The sequence below is a fragment of the Heterocephalus glaber genome, unplaced genomic scaffold (genome assembly GCF_053883595.1).
Source record: "Heterocephalus glaber isolate CG9 unplaced genomic scaffold, H.glaber_assembly_v1.0 deba00001579, whole genome shotgun sequence".
In the NCBI taxonomy this organism is placed as follows: Eukaryota; Metazoa; Chordata; class Mammalia; order Rodentia; family Bathyergidae; genus Heterocephalus; species Heterocephalus glaber.
The window spans coordinates 9,932,645-9,950,028 of NW_028258360.1; the positions used below are offsets into that span (position 1 = coordinate 9,932,645).

General features: G+C 54.2%; 1 protein-coding gene across 9 annotated transcripts in view; it reads left to right on the top strand.

Annotated features, from left to right (window-relative positions):
* Nucleotides 1-17,384, top strand: part of Arhgef7 (Rho guanine nucleotide exchange factor 7) — a 114,952-nt gene that overhangs the window by 62,570 nt on the left and 34,998 nt on the right. For all 9 annotated transcript variants that reach the window (XM_004858541.3, XM_004858545.3, XM_087193145.1 and 6 more), the window contains 2 exons: nucleotides 1,502-1,703; nucleotides 13,413-13,501. In XM_004858541.3, coding sequence (XP_004858598.1) covers nucleotides 1,502-1,703; nucleotides 13,413-13,501 — 291 coding nt within the window. The remainder of the gene's footprint in view (nucleotides 1-1,501; nucleotides 1,704-13,412; nucleotides 13,502-17,384) is intronic.

The following is a 17,384-nucleotide window of genomic DNA, read 5'->3' on the forward strand; positions in this document are numbered from 1 at the left end:
TTGCAGGGAGTTTGAGCCCAGCCTGGGCTACATAGTAAGTTCAGGACCAGCCTAAGTTCCATTTTTTTTCCTGCCAAGGTTTTCCGCTCCTCTTTTTGTCTATTTCAAGGGAATTTGTCCCTGCTCTTTGAAGATTGCTGGCTCCTTAAGCTCTTTCTTCCGGTGACTCCTGCATCAGCCTCCTCCTGTCTCGGTGCTGCATTGCTTGGTTGTTGGAATTCCCTTGTTCCGGCTGTGGTTGTCCTCCTCATGGGAGCGTTTCCATTGTGTCCCGGACACCTCAGAGACAGTGTTGGAGCCCTGTGCATCCCCCGGCCTCTGTTCCTGCTGTGCACTCAGGGCCTGGCAGTGCAGCTGGTCCTGCCGGAACGGGACGATGTAGGGCTGCTTGTGGAGGGTGTGTCGAGGAAAGCCACCTGACCTGCTCCTGTGGGGGAGGGTGGGGCCGGGACTCCCTGCCCTGGCTTCACTGGCACCTTGGGGCTGGGTGGGACAGACTCACTCACTGCCGGAGCAGGGAGGTGGCCGGTACCAGGGAGCTGGCGAGGCACGTCAGCCTGGCACGGCTCCCTGAGGCCCTGCTGGGCTGCCCCTTCCCCCTCTGTGGCAGTGATCAAGGGCAGCCTCACCGAGACCGGCCTGTCTGGGTCGGACTAGACCAGGTGGCCTGCAGGCTCGGCCTCTTCCTGCCCCAGACTTCAGTGTGAAGCCTTTGAGAACAGTGCAGTTAGAGATGGGAATGACCGGATCTTCCATCAGTGGGGTGAAGATCACTGTGTTCAGCCACACCCAGCGTTGGCAAAAGCTTGACAAAACAGGACTCCTCGATTCTGGCAGTGGGCATTTCTTAGTGTAGAGCTTTCTGGAGGTTATTTTAGAAGTATGTGTTAAAATCTGAACTGTGTTGTACGTGTCCTCTGACATAAACTCTAGGCGTATTTCTCCTTGTGTTCAGAGATTGGTGTGCAAGCATTTTTAATGTAGCCTTGTTTTTCAAGATAAGAAAAGCACGGGCCAGGGATTTAGCTCAGTGGTTCTGCCCCCTGCTGTGCAAGTGCAAGCGCAAGGACCTGAGTTCTATCCCCAGTACCAAAAAAAAGATAAGAAAAGCACTGTTTAATTTATAGAACATTGCTAGACATGACCGGAACATCCACTAATGGAGGAGCGGTTAGATGATGGTAGTCAGGCAACTGTTACCTGGGTCGTTGCTGCTAAGTCCTGCTCGGGAGTTGGGCACGGTGACTGCGTCTTGTGTATGGTAGAGGAGCGTGTGCCCTGGGACCCGTCTGAGTGTATGTGAGCCGGTGTGTGGGTCCTGCAGGGCTCGCCAGTGGGCCAAGCACCTGGGGACCGACATGAATTGGAGTGACCCGACCTGAGCCATTCTGGGCATTCCTGCCAATGTTCTGGCTGCTGCTGCGGGGGTGGCCTGTGATCTGATGCTTTCCTATGAAGCTGACTAAGCTGATGGAGCTTTCTCCCCCCACCTGTTTCTTAGGACATGACGGATAATAGCAACAATCAGCTGGTAGTGAGAGCGAAGTTTAGCTTCCAGCAGACCAACGAAGATGAACTGTCCTTCTTGAAGGGCGACATCATCCATGTCACACGCGTGGAGGAAGGAGGCTGGTGGGAGGGCACGCACAACGGCAGAACCGGCTGGTTCCCCAGCAACTACGTGCGCGAGATCAAGCCAAGTGGTAAGTGGCCGGGCTGGGTGTGGGCCCTGGAGGAGGAGCGCAGGCGCCAGCGTTTACCCTTCCCTGTGTGGGCTGTGGGGTCAAGGGCTCCACTCATACAGACTGGCTTTGCACTCTGTCCTGACGTTTTGCGGACAGGAAGAGAAATGTCTCAAACCCATCAAGTTTTTTGTTGTTGTTTTGTTTTGTTTTTTAAATTGGGGCAGGGTTGCTATGTTACCTAGGCTGGTCTTGAACTCTTGAACTCTTGGGCCCAAGTGTGCCCCACCACAACCTCTTGGATACCTTGGAGCACAGGTGCCGCTGCCACACCTAGCCTTCCTTTTTATTGTTACACCTTCATGTCAGGATATATGTTATCCTTTTTCAGGGCCAGCGTCAGGGCCTGGAATTTGTAGTTTGTAGGCTATGTTTAAGCTTCATTAGTGTGGGTACTTCTGCTGGTCATGTGCAGGTAGGCAATTTCTGCCATTTTTGGTACCAGTAATCGTGTTGAAATGCATCTCTTTCCTTGTGCTTCTGTGGCTGACCTGGCCAGGGAGGCTAGTGATCTTCTGCAAGGGAATATGTGCTGTAGTGGTCTTTGCTTTGTTTTCAGGCACCGTAGCAGGGATCTATATCATGGGTTGGATGTTTTCTCTGAGGCTTGTGGTTTGGCCTCTGTCATCTGGCTGTGGCTGTGAAAGTTCAGTAAGGCTGGTGACTCATGGCCTGGCCCTGTCTGTTCACGGGACACAGTACCATCTGTGGTCCTGACGTGTGTGTTGCTTGGCCATGCTACAGCCACGGATCATCAGTGCGAACTGAGGAGAAGCTCTGAGAAGACTGCTGGGTCTTGTGAGTGCCGCTGAGCAGTTCTTGGCTCAGAGGGCCTGTGGCAGGGCCTGTGTCGGAGGTGTGTGTATCTTGGTTTGACAGTGTGCCTGGGTGCAGGTGCAGATGCAGAGGAAGTGCGGTGAGATTGAAGAAACCAGGGCTGCGGGTGAGTAGGGCGGGGTGAGGTGAGCTTGGTTCTGTGAGCTGTGCACCACTGCTTTGTGCTTTGCTCCTGCCTTTGAGAGGCAGTTGTGTGACGGGTCCTGCTGACTCCGCCAGGTGAGAGCTGCTTACTTCCGAGACAGCTGTAGACAGGCAGCGTGGGTGGACCTTGCCCAGGGCTCCTGGGCTGTGCTGCTGACGTGAGCCCTGTGTGCCTCAGTGCTGCAAGGGGTGCTCCCTGGATGGTAGTGCTGCTTTTTATTTTTTAAGGCAGTGAAAACAGAAGTTTATAGATGTAACTATGACAGTTTTGATACAAAGATATTCTCTGTGTGACGGTCTCATAAGGTAAGTTTTACCATGGCGGCAAGCAGCTCTGAGTTGTGGAGCTCTCTGGCAGTGGACTTTTGGGAACAGCACCTGCTTGTTCTCTTAATCATGACAAAGCGCTTATAATGTACGCCTCACCGTTCTGTAGCATTGCGCACACTCACGTTGTTCAGTAACCATCACCACCACCACTTCCAGAGCATTCTCATTTTCCCAGCCTGAATCTCCAAGCCAGGAAACACTGACTCCCTGTTCCCCTCCCAGGCCCTCATGCTGGTGCTCTTCCTTCTAACTTCATGAATCCGGTGACCGAGTGACCGTGCCAGAGAAATCTACTGTTTCTGTCTTTCTGACGGCCTTATTTCAACTGAGCATGAGTGCTCAGTCCAGGTGGCAACGTGTCCGGATGTCCATCTTTAGGGCTCGGTGACAGTCTCATCGTGTATGTGCCGTGCTTGTTTGCCCACCCGTGGGCTCCCAGGTTGCTCCAGGTTCTGCCTTTGCAGGCTCTCCTTGGCTTATGAAGGGTGATGCCTGGATAGACTCACTGTAAGTTTTAACATCCTAAGTCCAAAGTGCATTTAGTGACCCCACCCTGCCGACCATCATAGCTTAGCCTAGCCTCTTAAACATGCTCACACGGTCACACTAGCCTGCAGTTGGGCATCACGAGAATATTGTATTAAATATTGCTAGCCTAGGAATAGATCAGTGTTCTTCAAGTACAGTTCCTATGAATGTGTCTTGCTTTTGTACCAGTGTGAATTTGAGAAAGGGCTGTCTGCATATACCCAGGAATGGGATTTCTGGATCAGATTGTAATTGTATGCTTAAGTTTTGAGGAGCTGCCATTCTGTTTTCCAGTTTGGTACCATTGTACAGACCTGTCAGCAGCATGCAAGATTTCAGTTTCTCCACATCCTCAGCAACTTAGTTTTTCTTGATTGTAGCCATTCTGTGGGTGTGATCATTAATTGTGATCTGTCAGCTTGCCTTGAGTAAGGACTGCCTAGCAGATCAGTAGATTCTGGGCGTGTCCATGGGCGATTGACACCCCAAACTGAGGGAAGGGAGACCCACCCTAGATGTGGGGGGCATCAGCCAGTAGGCTTATAGCCTGGATGGCATGGAAAGGGAAGAGGAAGGAGTCTGGCCTTTTTGGTGGAGGAGCTGTGGTCGTCACCACTGTCTAGATGTTGGTCTCTAATGCAGACTCTTCAGCCTTCTGCTGCAGATTATTGGGCTTTCCAACACATACTTACATCACTGACTACAGTGAGCTTCCAGGTCTTCAGCCTCCACTATCCTGGATTCTCTATCTTTCTAGGGTGCAGACGGCCAGTTTGGACTTTTCTGCCTCTGATTCTGAGGGCAGCTCTTAATGACTCCTTCCCTACTGATCCTGTAGCCTACCAAATAAGTCTTCTGTACAATTAATCATACATTTTATATTGTGTTCCTCTAGTGAACTCTAACTAATACAGATTTTGGTACCTAGAGTAGAGTTGTTGCTGTGACCTACCTGGCCATGTGATTTAGAAGCCCTTGGAACTGGCTTGTAGGAGGGGTTTGGAAAGGTTTGGAGATGCAGGTTGGAGAAGCAGCCCTGGAATGCTGTAAGCCAAGCTTGATGGGAGAAATTCTGATCAAACCTCAGAAGATCAGAATGCTGAAAGAAATATAGACTGTCAGTACCAGACTCAGGTGGTTTCAGTTGGATACAAGGATTCCATTGACAGTTGGGCTAGAGGCCTTGTGTGTATGCTTTGGCACAAAATTTGTCTGCATTTTGCTCATGTCCTGAGATGAGGTTGGAATTGTGTGGTGGAATAATTGGTCTGGCATAGGAAATTTCAAGGCAGCCCAGCATTCGGGCTGTAACATGGATACTTCTGGTAGCTTTTAGTCAGGTCTATACTGAAAGTCAGGAGCAAGAAGCTCATTTGAAAAGTTTTCAGCTTGCCCAGAAAGGATGTGCCTACAAAGGTAGTGCCTTGGAGAGGGGGCTGCTAGAAAGATTAAACAGAAGCCAATAACTGGACCTCAGGACAGCAGGAGCAATGTGCGGAAGGCCTCCGTCCTGGGAACCAGCAGGACCCACCTTTATCAAGGCTAGGAGGTTCAAAAGTGAATGGATGACTTTGCTTTGAGAAGAGAGCCCCAGGGCACTCTGCTCCAGAGGGCTGCATAGGGAATTGCTTCATAGCTGTTGAGGCACTTGGAGGCCCCTGCAGCCATGGTTCAAGGGCACCCAACTGCTGCTTTAGCTGGCAGCGGACTTGGCATCATTCTTGTGGTGCTGATTTTATGGTCACGCAGATTGCAAGAGTTGTGGGTTAATGGAGGCTTCCACCCAGATTTCAGAAGAAGGCCTAGGAGGCTGGGGAGTGTGCCCTGACCACCAGTGTGTGTAGCCTCGAGAGTGTAGCGAAAAGTGCAGTAGAGACCCCAGGAAGTTGGGAGATGCCAAGAATGTGACGCATCTGAGGAAAGTCACAGGCATTGAGTAGAGTTGTCCCAAGGAAGAAGCCATGAGGGCTCCCACTGGTAGGGCCGTGAGGGTGGGGCCACCAGAGCCAGTTGGAGATTCTATCTTTGCCCCAGGTGCTAGACACAGACTGCAGGATTTAACCCTTTATCCTCTGTATGGTTTCTTGGTTTGCCCTGCTGGATTTCAGCCTTGCTTTGGTCCCATTGATTTCTATACCTTTGTTTCTTCATTTTGGCATGAGGGTGTTTACCCTGCGCTGCTGTGTTGGAAGTGTTTAATATTCTTTTTGATTTTTCACAGGGGCTCACAGCTAAGAGCAGCCTTGAGTCTCAGGGGAGACTTGGGCCTTGCACTTTTCAGCACTGCTAGAACTATTAACACTTTGGTGATTCTTAAAGATGGACTGAGTGCATTTTGCATAAAGAGATGCTCACCAGTCCTTTGCTGGCCAGGGACGGAATGTTACGGTTCAGATCAAAAATGACCCCTGTGCCTCATGCATTTGGGAGGTGACTGGACCAAGGGCCTCAGAGCTGACTCTGAGGAGGTGGGGCCTGGTGGGAAGAGGCTATCACTGGGGCGTGGCCTGGAAGGTTCCTCCCCCTCTCGGCTCCTCCCCTCTCTCTGCTTCAAGACCAGCATGACGTGAGCAGTGTTCCTCCATCAGATCCTTCTACCCTGGCTTCCAGCCTTCCAGCCAGCCAACTATGGACTAAAAATATGAGCCAAAATAAACCTTTCCTCCTTCCATTTGTGAGCATTGGGTATTATTTCCCAGTGATGAGAAAGTGGCTAAGATGGATTTTGGTAGCAAAAGTGGGTCTGTGGGTATGAGGTGTAGTTATTAATAATATAAAAAGCAGGGCTGGGGATTTAGCTCAGTGGTCCTGGTTACCCCCCCCCCCCCAAAAAAAAAAGCAGTATTTTTTTTTTTTGTACCGGGGATCGAACTCTGGTCCTTGTGCTTGCAGGGCAGGCAGTGGAAGTATTTTTTGTTTTTAATCTTAAAATCAACTTAGCTGAGATTTGTTTGGCTGCTTATTATGTTCTAGTTACTGTATGAAGTTAGTTTTTTTTTTTTTAAATCTATGACCTTGGGCTTCATCATAGCCTCAGAAGATGAGTATTGCTGAGGCTCCAGGGGAGTAGGGAGCACGTAAATGAGAGCCCTTCAGAAACCTCCATCACACATACAGCCGGGAGAGTGGCCTGGGTCAGGCTGTGGGGACAGCAGTGGGGACGGAGCAGGCTGGGCCAGGGGAGGGAAGCGCCTCATCACTGGCCTGGCAGGGGAGGGGTAGGCACAGTGGCAGGTGGCACGCCCTTGGGGTGGAGCCTGCCTTCGGCTCATTAGTTCTTCTGTGGGGTCTTCGCACCTGGGGTCGCTGTAGTAGCAGTGAAGTTTTCTCTTTTCAGGTGCTCTTCCCTGTGGGATATCCGGACAGGAAACGCTTGAGGTTAGGTTTGGGGCTGTTGGAGACCTTTCCTGCTGACTCCGGGGCAGGGTTTAGAGAGAATCTGACCGTCCTTGCTGTTGTCCATTTGTTGCCCAGAGGCCACAGGTATGTGCCAGGCTCATGGGCCAAGGGTCCCGCTGGGCATGAAGGCTGAGGGCAGGTGCTTGTGCCTGTGCCTGCATCTGCGTCTGCGTCTGCTGCGTCTGTTCTGAGTGCGGCCGGGATCTGCTGGCCTGTGTGGTGCTGTCTGAGGCACATGGTTGGGGCTGAGGTGCAGCTCACTGTAGAGCACTTGCCCAGTTTGTGCAGGCCATGTGTTGACCTCTGCACAACCGAAAAGGAACAAAAAGGTGCTCTTTGTGGAGAGCCGTGCTGAATTCACAGTTTTTGTACCTAAAACTAAACAGACCTAAGTAGGAAAGATTTGTTGGAATTTTTTCTTTTCTTTTAGTACTGAGGATCGAGCTTGGGTCCTTCAGCTTGCAGGGTAGGCAGCAGAACCACTGAGCTAAACCCCTAGCCCTCATCTTTTAAATAAAAGAAGTAGTCCCATATTTGCTCCTATTAGCGAGTGGCTAATGCTGAACTTTCTTTTTCTGGTGTCACGTGCTTTGGGAGTAGCTTCCCACTGGCCATGTCCTGCGGCTCCCTGGATGTGTGTTAGGTAGGGAGTCAGGGCAGCCCAGGCAGAGTGTGTAGAAACATTTCTCAGCCTACCTCGGTGGACCCGGTAAGGGAGGCTTCCAGGGTCACCGTTACATCTCAGTACTGCGTTTTTCACTAGTTTATGTGCCTTTCTGATTTTGGAATAGATTTTTACTTTAAGCATTGTAGCTTGTAGTATAAATTAGTATTTAGTTTTCTGAAAACAAATTAGTCCTAGGTTTGAGACAGCTTCGTAACTGGCGATGTTAGAATCATTTCTTCCCCTCAGTTGAGGGTTTCTTTTTTCTGTTACTTTTTGGTTTGATTTATAAGTAGTCTTACTATGCAAACAAAAACAGAGCCACTGCTAAGTATTTTTTTAGATTGCTCATCTCCAGATAAATGCTCCAGATCTGCCCGGAACCTTTTCTGTCCTCCCAGGAAGTTCAAGTATCCATGGACGGCTGCCCTCTAGTGGTCAGACTCTGCAATGTTCCTGTTGAGGCGCACCACTGTAATCGGGCTTTATCCTCTGTATGATTTTTGCTTGAAATAGCTCCACTTTGAAGATAGAGATCTTCCAGGATTCTGTGTAAGAATCTCCTCTTAGCTTCAGAAGTACTGGTCTTTTACTCCTGACATGTACAACTTTATGGACACTGTGTGATACGTAGTATGTATTTTCTGTGCACGGCGTTTGGATGTATAACCTTGTGGATTCCTGCTGTGCTGTGTACACACAGAAATTTCCTAGTTGCTGTCGCTGAACTGCAGTGGAAGCCTCAGTAGTGTGGTCAGTGTGATGGGAGAAGCACTAGAGAGGCCAAGGGGCTGGAAGCAGGTATCGAGCCCCATGGGCTTATACCCCACTTTGCGGTACACGCCAGTGTACTCACTGGGTTCCTTGTAGGTGACAGTTTCCGCTCTGTTGACCTTCATTCTGCAATTCTGGGCAGCTCATTACTTGTTGTCTGAGAAATGCATTTATTTTAAATGTTAATTAGGGCCTGACTGGCTTGCGGTGATGACTCATAACCTGTGCTTGTGTGAATTCAAAAGGGACCATCGCTTGCTGGTCCACAAGTCTTTTTTATTTTTTTGAGACGGGCTCACTGTGTAGCAGGCTGGCCTTGAACTCACTATGTAGCCTAAGCTGACCTTGAACTTGCAGTGATCCTCCTGCCTCAGCCTCCCGAGTGCTGGGACTACAGACGTGCTCCACCACACCTGGCTTGGTCTACAGATGTTTAATGAGCATTCACACCCCCACCTTCCTAAGTAACTCTGTAATAGTTCTTGCTTATTTTTCACAAAATGTGGTAGCCTGCCTCTGACTTTTGGTACAGTTATCCATCTTGCTGTGAGTGAGCAGAGTTCAATGTGACTGTGGTACACAGGCAGATTGTGGGGAGCAGTTTGAAACCCGGTGGTTAGTTTTCCAGGGTCGGAGATGTCCTTTTCTGAGAAAGTTTTTCTGATTTGTGGTGAAGCGATACATGTGATGTACCTGTGTCCCCTTGCCTCCAGGCCCTGCCCAGGGCCAGGACTGCCCTGCTCGTCCCCCGCATCCTCACAGGATGTGCAGATGTGGGCTCTGGCGTGTGTGTCCTGCTCATCCGTCCCCCTCCTGGCCTGCGCCTCCCCTTTCCCTCCCTCCGAGCTTGCGGCGTCCGGTGCTGCTGCTGCTGCCCTGCTGGGCTGAGCAGAGCCTGTGCGTCCACTGTATTTCACCAGCATGTGGCTGTTACCTGAGCCCAGCTTCACAATGTAAGGGCACCGAGGCGTGTTCTCTGCCCTTCTCCCCTCCAGCCACTGGCTCCTCACTGCTTCGCTGCCAGTGTCGTCCGGACCTTCGTCTGGTCCTAAACCCATGCTGACGTCCGTTCAGCAGATGCGTCCTAGAGTGAGCACTGCCACAAGCAGGACACTGGCAGGGGTCAGTCCCTGGGTTCCTGTCCATGAAATGAGAAGCTTGGCCAGTGGAGGTGGCCAGAGTGGCTCATGTGGTGAGAGAGGAGGCGGTGTCCCGTGCTGTCTGCTGGCAGCTGAAGAAAAGTCAAGGCCACACTTGTGTAGGCTGAAAGAGCCTTAGAGATGCAGCAGTCGGGTGTGCTGGCTAGCTAGCCCTGTCCCCGATTCCGGGAGCCGGCCGCAAAAGTTTGTCACTGCTGTGACAAATGAGGGGGCTTGCATGTAGACTGGGCACTAGATAGGACCGAGGTTCAATTCTGTCAGATGTGACGATGTCCGCGTGTCAGGGTCTTGATTCCAGAAAAAGTCCCTGCAACAAGATGGGCAAAATGACAGCGTTTCTGGGATTTCCTGAAGTGACCTCCCAGTCAGGGCAGGGGTCTGCAGTAAGACCGGCTGGATGGGCACATTGCACTGCTGCTCCGTGCTTTTGTGTGTGCAGGTGGGTTTCTGTGGCCAGGTTACGGGGAAAGCCGCAGCGGCACCGTGAAAACATTTCCAGATGGAGAAGGGGGCGCTTCCCTTCCCTTAAAGAAAACCCAGTCAGGAGAGGCCTGGCTGGAAATGACTGACCACGTCCCGGCTTGTTCTGCTGCAGAGCGGGTCCCACTGGACAGGCTGGACACCCTGATGGGGAGGTATGGGCGGTCAGCTCGAGCCTGTTCTCCAGCCTGGTGACCCACGCTCCTGTGGCCAGTCGCATGCATTGCCAGAAGCAGCGGACTGGTGGGGGCTCGGGGAGCAGAGATCCGTGTTGTGCCCAAGCAGGGTGGGTGAGCAGGAGCCCTTCGTGTGTGGAATGGCCTGAGACTGCTGTGCCGGCAGGGAGGCAGCCACACTGGGGCCCGCGAGCCTGTGCCTCAGGCCCGGCGGGAAACATTCCTTCATCTGCTAGTGGCCTCTCCAGGCTGGTTCCTGTTCTTCCCCTGTTCTCTCCTGAAAAGTCCTGTTAGGTGTCATATTTTTTCCTCTGTGTCTTTTAACCTGCTTCTCCTATTTTTCTGATTTCTTTGTTGCACTGGATTAAAGTTGAATCCTTTGCTCAGAGTGTGAAATTTGGGTTCTTTTGTTCCTACCTCCATGGTGTTAAATCCGTTGAGATTTCCATCTTAGTGGCCTTGGTATTTATTTCTAGAGCTTTTGCTCCGTTCTTTTCCAGATGCGCTTGATGTTTATAGTACCTTCGCCCAGGGCCTGCCCTCTTCTCTTCCCCGCCACTGTGAACACCGCTCTCGTGTCGTCTTGCTGATCGCTGTGCTGCCTTCTGGTTCCCGACAGGGCTGGGCCTCGCTCTGTGTGGCTGGCACTGTTTCCAGTGGGTTTGCTTCTGGCCCCGAGGTTGCAGGCGTGTGCTCCGTCCCCTGCTGAGGAGGGCTCCAGCAGGAGGAGCGGGCTTCCTAGGGAAAGCCTGGTGGTGTGGCGAGGAGCGGAGAGGGCGCGTGGGCCCGGTCCCACTCCTCACAGGTTGTGTCCCCATGCACGCCCAGGCGCTCTGGGCTCTGGACGAGTGCACAGAGGTGCCTTGCATCCCCCGCATGGCCTGTCAGCTCCTGCTGGGATGGGGCTGTGGCCCTGCGCTGCCCCCCCGAGGGAGCTTTGCATCCTGCCCTGCCCTTGGATGCTGCAGCGCTCCCCACTCTTCAGCGGGACAGGGACCCTAACCCTTCCCCACACACAGGACCAGGGAGTTTTGTTAGATTTTTGGCTATCGGATGGGGCAGAAGTGTCTTCCTTAGGGCACCGAGAGGGTTGGTGTCTCAAACTCTTTCCTGGCTGTGTGTATTTGGCTTCCCTCCCTCTTGCTGCCTGCAGGCTCCTCCTTGGGGATGTTCCGTAGACCCCAAGCTGCCTGGGGTCCCTGTGTCCTGCTGCCTGTTTCCTGTTGAGTCTTCCTGGCAGCCACCCCTTCAGCCCTGCACCAGTGGTGGGGATGAGTGAGGAGTGGCCCCTGGGGTCTGAGGGGCAGTGGCTCACAGGGACGCCCCGCAGCAGGCCAGTGGGCTGGGTTGCAGGTGGCGCTGTCCATGTGGCCACGACCCCGTGAGGCACTCGAGGCAGGGCTTGGGCATGCTGGGGATGTGGTTGTGAGACCTCCCTCACCCCGGCGTCTGCACGTCCCGGCCACAGGGACAAGCGACAGCTAGGGAGGGCTTCCCTGGTGTGTCTGCTCCCTTCCACCCGTCCTGATGGTGGTGATCGAACCTCATTAAGTGAGGGCTTCAGTTGTGAGGTGCGTCTTAGTCACACAGCTGGCAGATGGAGTGCTCTTAGTAGAGCAGACTCCGGCCACCTCTGTGGAGCTGGTCTTGCCGACACCGACACAACGTGTGCGTTCCTCTGGGCTCCATGGACTGGGCCTCGGCGGCGTCACCCTCACCCTCACCGTCACGGTCCACTTGTGTCTTGGCCCTGAGTTGCAGGCTTCACGTGTTTCTTCTAGTGTAAAACATTGTGTCGTTTTCTTCTCTACATCTAGCAGGCCTGCATGGAGAAGGGAAATGGTTTCCCTCTGTATTACGTACGGTTTGGAAGTCATTTGCTTCCCGTGCATGGAGCTCCTCTCTGTCCTGTGGACAGAGTTCTCTCAATGTGTTACTGGTTATTCTTCATCTTCCATCATTTGGAAACCTGGCAGGAGGCCTTGAGGCGAGCGTCAGGCACTGCAAAGGCTCCCAAGCTCTGGCGGTGCATCCCCGCGGCTTCTGTGGCCGAGTGGATGCCGAGAGCAGAGCAGCCGTGCCTGTGAGAGTACACACGGATGCTGTGGAGTGGAGAGGCAGCGGGCAGTGCTGTCCCACACTAACATCCACACAGCGAGGGCCTTGCGGGCTGCCCGGGCACGAGGGGACTGTGGGAGTAGAGTGCCCGGCGAGGGGCCCGGCAGAATTCCCGGCGGAGGGTGTGGGAGAAGCCTGTCCCCGCGCCCCCAGCTGGTAGACAGCCAGTGTTACCCACCCACCCCAGAGAGCCAGTATAGACAGACTCCACAGCAGTCCTGGTGGGCCCCACACACCCAGCCCTCCCCAGAACTAGGGCCAGACACCGCCCCTTCTCCCTCCCCTCAGGGCGGTAATGGGGGACACTGCATGCCCACTGCCCTGGGAGCCAGCCAGGTGTGCCACTCCCCTGCCAGCTGGTGGAGCTTGGTGTGGCAGTTTTGTGCGTCCTCCCCTGCACCGCTGGACTGAGCTCTGCTGAGCTGGCTGTTGCTCAAGGGCGGCGCCTTGTAGACCGCTGGAGTCCCGGCCGCCTTCCTGACTGCTTGTACTCTGTGTGCGGCTTGGAATTCTCTGGCTGGTTGGTTTTCACCTGGTTTTGGAGCAAGGAGGTGACTTCCCGTTCCTTGTCTCCAGGGTGACGAGATTACTTTCAGCTTTGAGCAGCTCCTACTTGTTCAGAGAGGCCTTTTCCATGGAATGCTCTGAACCCCTCAGATGCAGCCCCAGGCCTGGGTCTGGATGTTGCAGTGCTGTTCCCTGCCTGCCACCCTCTCCTGTTGTTCTTCTCAGCTCACGTTTTATATTTGCAGCATCCTGGGAGTAGATTTGCTGTGTAAGCAGATTGCACAGATTCGCAGTCTGTCAGTGGACAAAGCTCCATGTGCAGCTGAGGGGCTGCCACTTGCCTCATGGAGCATCAGGTCTCCGACATCGCCGACCGGGGCTGGGCTGGGGCAGGGAAGCTGTGCAGAGCTGGGTCTGGGGCCTGGCTGTCACGGAGGGGCCCTTGTGTCCCCCTCTCTGCGATCCTTGTAGCTCGGTCTACTGGGTGTGGAAGGGAAACAGCACACTCTGTTCCTCTGCCGTGGTCAGTAACTGCCTTCCCTTTCTGTTGCAGAGAAGCCGGTCTCCCCCAAGTCGGGGGCGCTGAAGAGCCCTCCCAAAGGGTTCGACACGAGCGCCATCAACAAGAGCTATTACAATGTGGTGAGTGCTGCGGCCGTCTTCACGGTCTTTGAAAGCTCGGAGGTGGGGAGGAAGCGTGAGCATTGAGGCAGCTCCCAGGATTGGGAGGAGGAAGTGAGTCACCCAGCACACCACACAGAGCCCCCAGAGCCTGGGAGAGTCATCTTGCCCTCGGGGCCTTTCATGCCGATCTTAGCATTGCATGTGTGGAATTGTGCTTTTCTTTGGTCACAGAGATGCAGTGATTTTTAAAAAAAATTTTGTGAGACAGGGTCTCGGTATGTAGTTCAGCGTGGCCTTGAACTCCCTATGCAGCCCAGGCTGACCTCAGACTCGTTAATCCTTCTGCCTCAGCCTCCTGAGTTCTGGGGTTACAGGCGGGCACCACCACGCCTTGCAGATGCTGTGGTTACTCCCGCAGCATTACCAGTCTCACAGATGAGAGCAGAGGTGTGGAGTGTGATGTAACCCTCGTGTGCATCGGTGCCACTGTGTCAGTCTCTGGCCTGGGTTCAGTCTTCCAGAGCAGTAGCATTTCTAGTCCGTTTTGCGTTTGCAGTGGGGTCTTCCCAGGAATGCTGTGTATACTTTGGAGGGCGTGGAGTTGGGAGGGCGCAGAGCCTTTGTGCCGAGTAGAGCCAGTGCTTCTGTGTCCTGAAGTTTGCCGAGTATTGAAACTTAACCGAGTGTCTGGGGTGGGAAGCTTGAGGGCCTAAGCCATGGTCCCCCATCAGCTGCGTGTGCTACAGGAGTAGAACCTCGCAGTCCTTCTGCAGATACAAGTCTTGGTTGCTCATGTGATAGCGGCAGAGTCAGCCTTCCAGACGTGCACGTGTGTGGAGATTCTGTGGAAAATGTGTGTTTTCTTCTTTCTTCCTGTACTCCCAGCTTTACTGATGGTCAGGAGTTGTAGATGGGAACACAGGAAGCCTTTGCATTTTTGATGTAAAGCAGCTCAGTATTCTTTACAACAGCCTTTTATCAGGAATGCTTTGTTCTCTGTCCCTGTATTAAGAAGCCAGGCGTGGTGTGCACACTTACCATCCCAGCCCTCTGGGAGGCTGAGGCAGGAGGGTCGTGAGTTCGAGCCGAGCCCAGCCTAGGTGATTTAGTGAGACCATCTCGAAATAAAAAGGCTTGGGGACGTAGCTCAGTGCAGAGGTCCCGGGCTCAGCCTCTCGAGCCTTGTCCTCATAAAAACAGGTGGTGGATCTGACTGGATGGGCCCCACCGTGTGGGCCCGTCCTGGGCTGGGGTCCGAGTGTTCAGCTCCTCCCGAGCACGGACCCTCAGACACAGCAGGTTCGTGGCACAGCCTCATCCAGTGTCTGCGCTGCCACACACTGGGCTGGCCCGGAGCCCCCCAGTCCTGCCGGGGCTCCAGGGGGTGGATGCAAGAGCTCCTTTTCACCTCTCCCTCTTCCTCTTCTCGGCCTTGGAGTTCTTTCTTTGCTTGCATCAGGTCCTGATTTTCCTTAGAAAGCAGCTCTTTGGGTCTCATTCCCGCACCCTTTTTCTTTCTTGCCACCTGCCTCCGGTGAATCTGCCCCTGCTGGGTCCTCGGCATTGCCCACGTCCAGGATGTGTCCCCTCTGCGAACACTGTACGACCTGCAGCTCTGGGCTGTCCTGCTGCTGTGCCAGAGGCCCTTGGGGTCTTGGTCTCCTTGTCCCTGCTGCTGAGTTGCACAGCCCTTAGGCTGCCCTGGAGGCAGCCCCTGGTAAGATGAGGCTGGTGACGCTGGCCCCAGCCTGGTCCTGTGACCTGCTGTGCCACGCTGGGTGGGTCTGGGAGAGCCCATAGCCATACCACTGTGTGAGACAGGCATCTTTCGCCAGCGTCACCACCCACGAAGGGCGCCACGCCTCTCACTAGCGAGTGGGCCGGGGGTGAGGTATCCTCAGTCACCACTAGAGGTCACGCTTTCTTCAGCCTGCTGAGTAGGAAGTCGCCGCTCCGGGCTGCCCGCCCCAGCCTGTGCACACCTGCCTCTGCTGAGTTACTGTGTCCGCGCAGGAAGCAGCGCTCTGTCCACCTGTGTCTGGCCTCACCTCGCCTTTGAGGTCCTGCAGGTGCGAGAGGGGCTGCCCTGGTTTCAGGCTATAAATGGACACAGCAGATGTTGCACCTGTCTGCCCTTGCTGGCTCCTTCCGTGGCCTGCAGGCCCTGCGTGCCAGGCCAAGGCGGGAAACTGAGGTAGGACATCTTTGGTCTACACCCATCATCACCAGTCCGGCCTGAGTTCTGCCTCTCTTGCTTTGACCTTTCTCTGATCTTCTCCACTCTGCCAGATTTCCTTAAGTGCCGTGACCCCTGAGGGCTCCTGGGGCCCCCGCAAGTGGCTTGACTTTGGCCACCGGGCCTTGGGGTGTTCTGGAGGCTCCCCAAGGCTCTGCAGGAGCTGCTTCTCCCTTCCCACGCCCTGCCGTGTTTTCTGTGGGGGTGAGTGCTGCCATCTCCTCACTCTTGGCCACTCCTTGGCTTTGTGCACTGACGGAGATAGTGTGAAGGCTTGGGCAGGGTCAGAGGCAGGCTCCACTGACCGAAAGACCTCCGCCTGAGGAGGCTCCCAACTGCAGGCTCATGTGGTCCTGGCTCAGTCGGGAGGTGTAGGAGGTGGGGGTGGGTGCTTTCCGTCCTTCAGTTGGGGTGGACACTCTTGGCCTAAGCCTGCGCACCCCCTTTTTAAACAAAGGAGACAGCAGAGCGGGCTCTGCACCGTAGTAGTCTGGAGCAGGTGTTGAGCCCTGGTCCTGGCTCTGTACCCACCACGAGAGTGTGCCTGAGACATGTAGCACCCATTCATGTCGTCTGGGGACATTTAACCTTTGAAAGGAACACAGGCTGGGCACCGTTACTTCCCTAGTTTAGAAATACTGGGGCAGCAGTTTCTTGTGCAAGGTACACAGACAAAATGGAGACATTCCTGTGGCCCCTTCCTGGCTCTGAGAGCAGTTCCTGTGAGTGAGTCAGTGGCAGCTGGCAGTAAGAACATCCATAGCCACCAGGCAGCGTTAGCACAGCGTCTTGGGGCTGTCCCCGCTCCGTGTCCCTGCGGCCTGCAGGTCATGAGCCAGCAAAGGGTTTAGGGGCCGCTCCGCCTACAGCCTCCCTCATCTCAGAACAGCTTGTCAGGGGCCGAAGCCCTCTTTGGCATTCATCTCTTCAGAGCGGAGACAGAGCAGACTCGGAGGAAGGTGTTTAGGGCTGTGTCGGTGGTGGTAGTGGCTGCAGGCCTGGCGGGTGAGGGCAGGGTCTGGAGTCGCTGTGGACAGGGTTATGTTTCGTACTGTGATGGTGATGACCTTTAAAATATGGATCCCACATGGGCCGGGGATTTAGCTCAGTGGTTTTGGTGCCTGTTTCGCAAGCGCAAGGTCCCAAGTTCGATCCCTGTTACCAAAAGAAAAAAAGATGGATCCCACACACATAAGTCACAGGTGTATCTGTGAAGGACGGTTGGCAACACAGGGAATGTGATGGCACAGCAATTTTAGGGTTACCAGAGGCGAAGAAACTGAGTGGCACTCAGAGGTGGAGGGTGACTGAGGTAACCGAGGTATATTATGCTGGAGGCTCAGGGTGGCGTCCTCTCCTGTCTCAGTGACATCTGCTGAGCCCAGGGCTCCAAGGCGCCCATTGAGGAGGCACATTTCTGAGGCTGCTGTGTGGTGCCATCGTCGGGCGGAACGGTTCTTCCTCAGCTCGGGGCAGAGGGTGCCCACTCCTTGAGAGCAGCACTGTTTTCCTGTTCCACCCCCGGGGTGCGAGGGTCGAGGTGCCGGGCTGCCGCGGCACAGGTCTTGCTGCCCGAGAGTCACTGCCTCTCAGGAAGGGTGGCAGCCCAGGGCCCGGTCCCAGGGTGTGTGCGTGTGCCTAATGTGGTGGGAGTGCCCTAAGGTG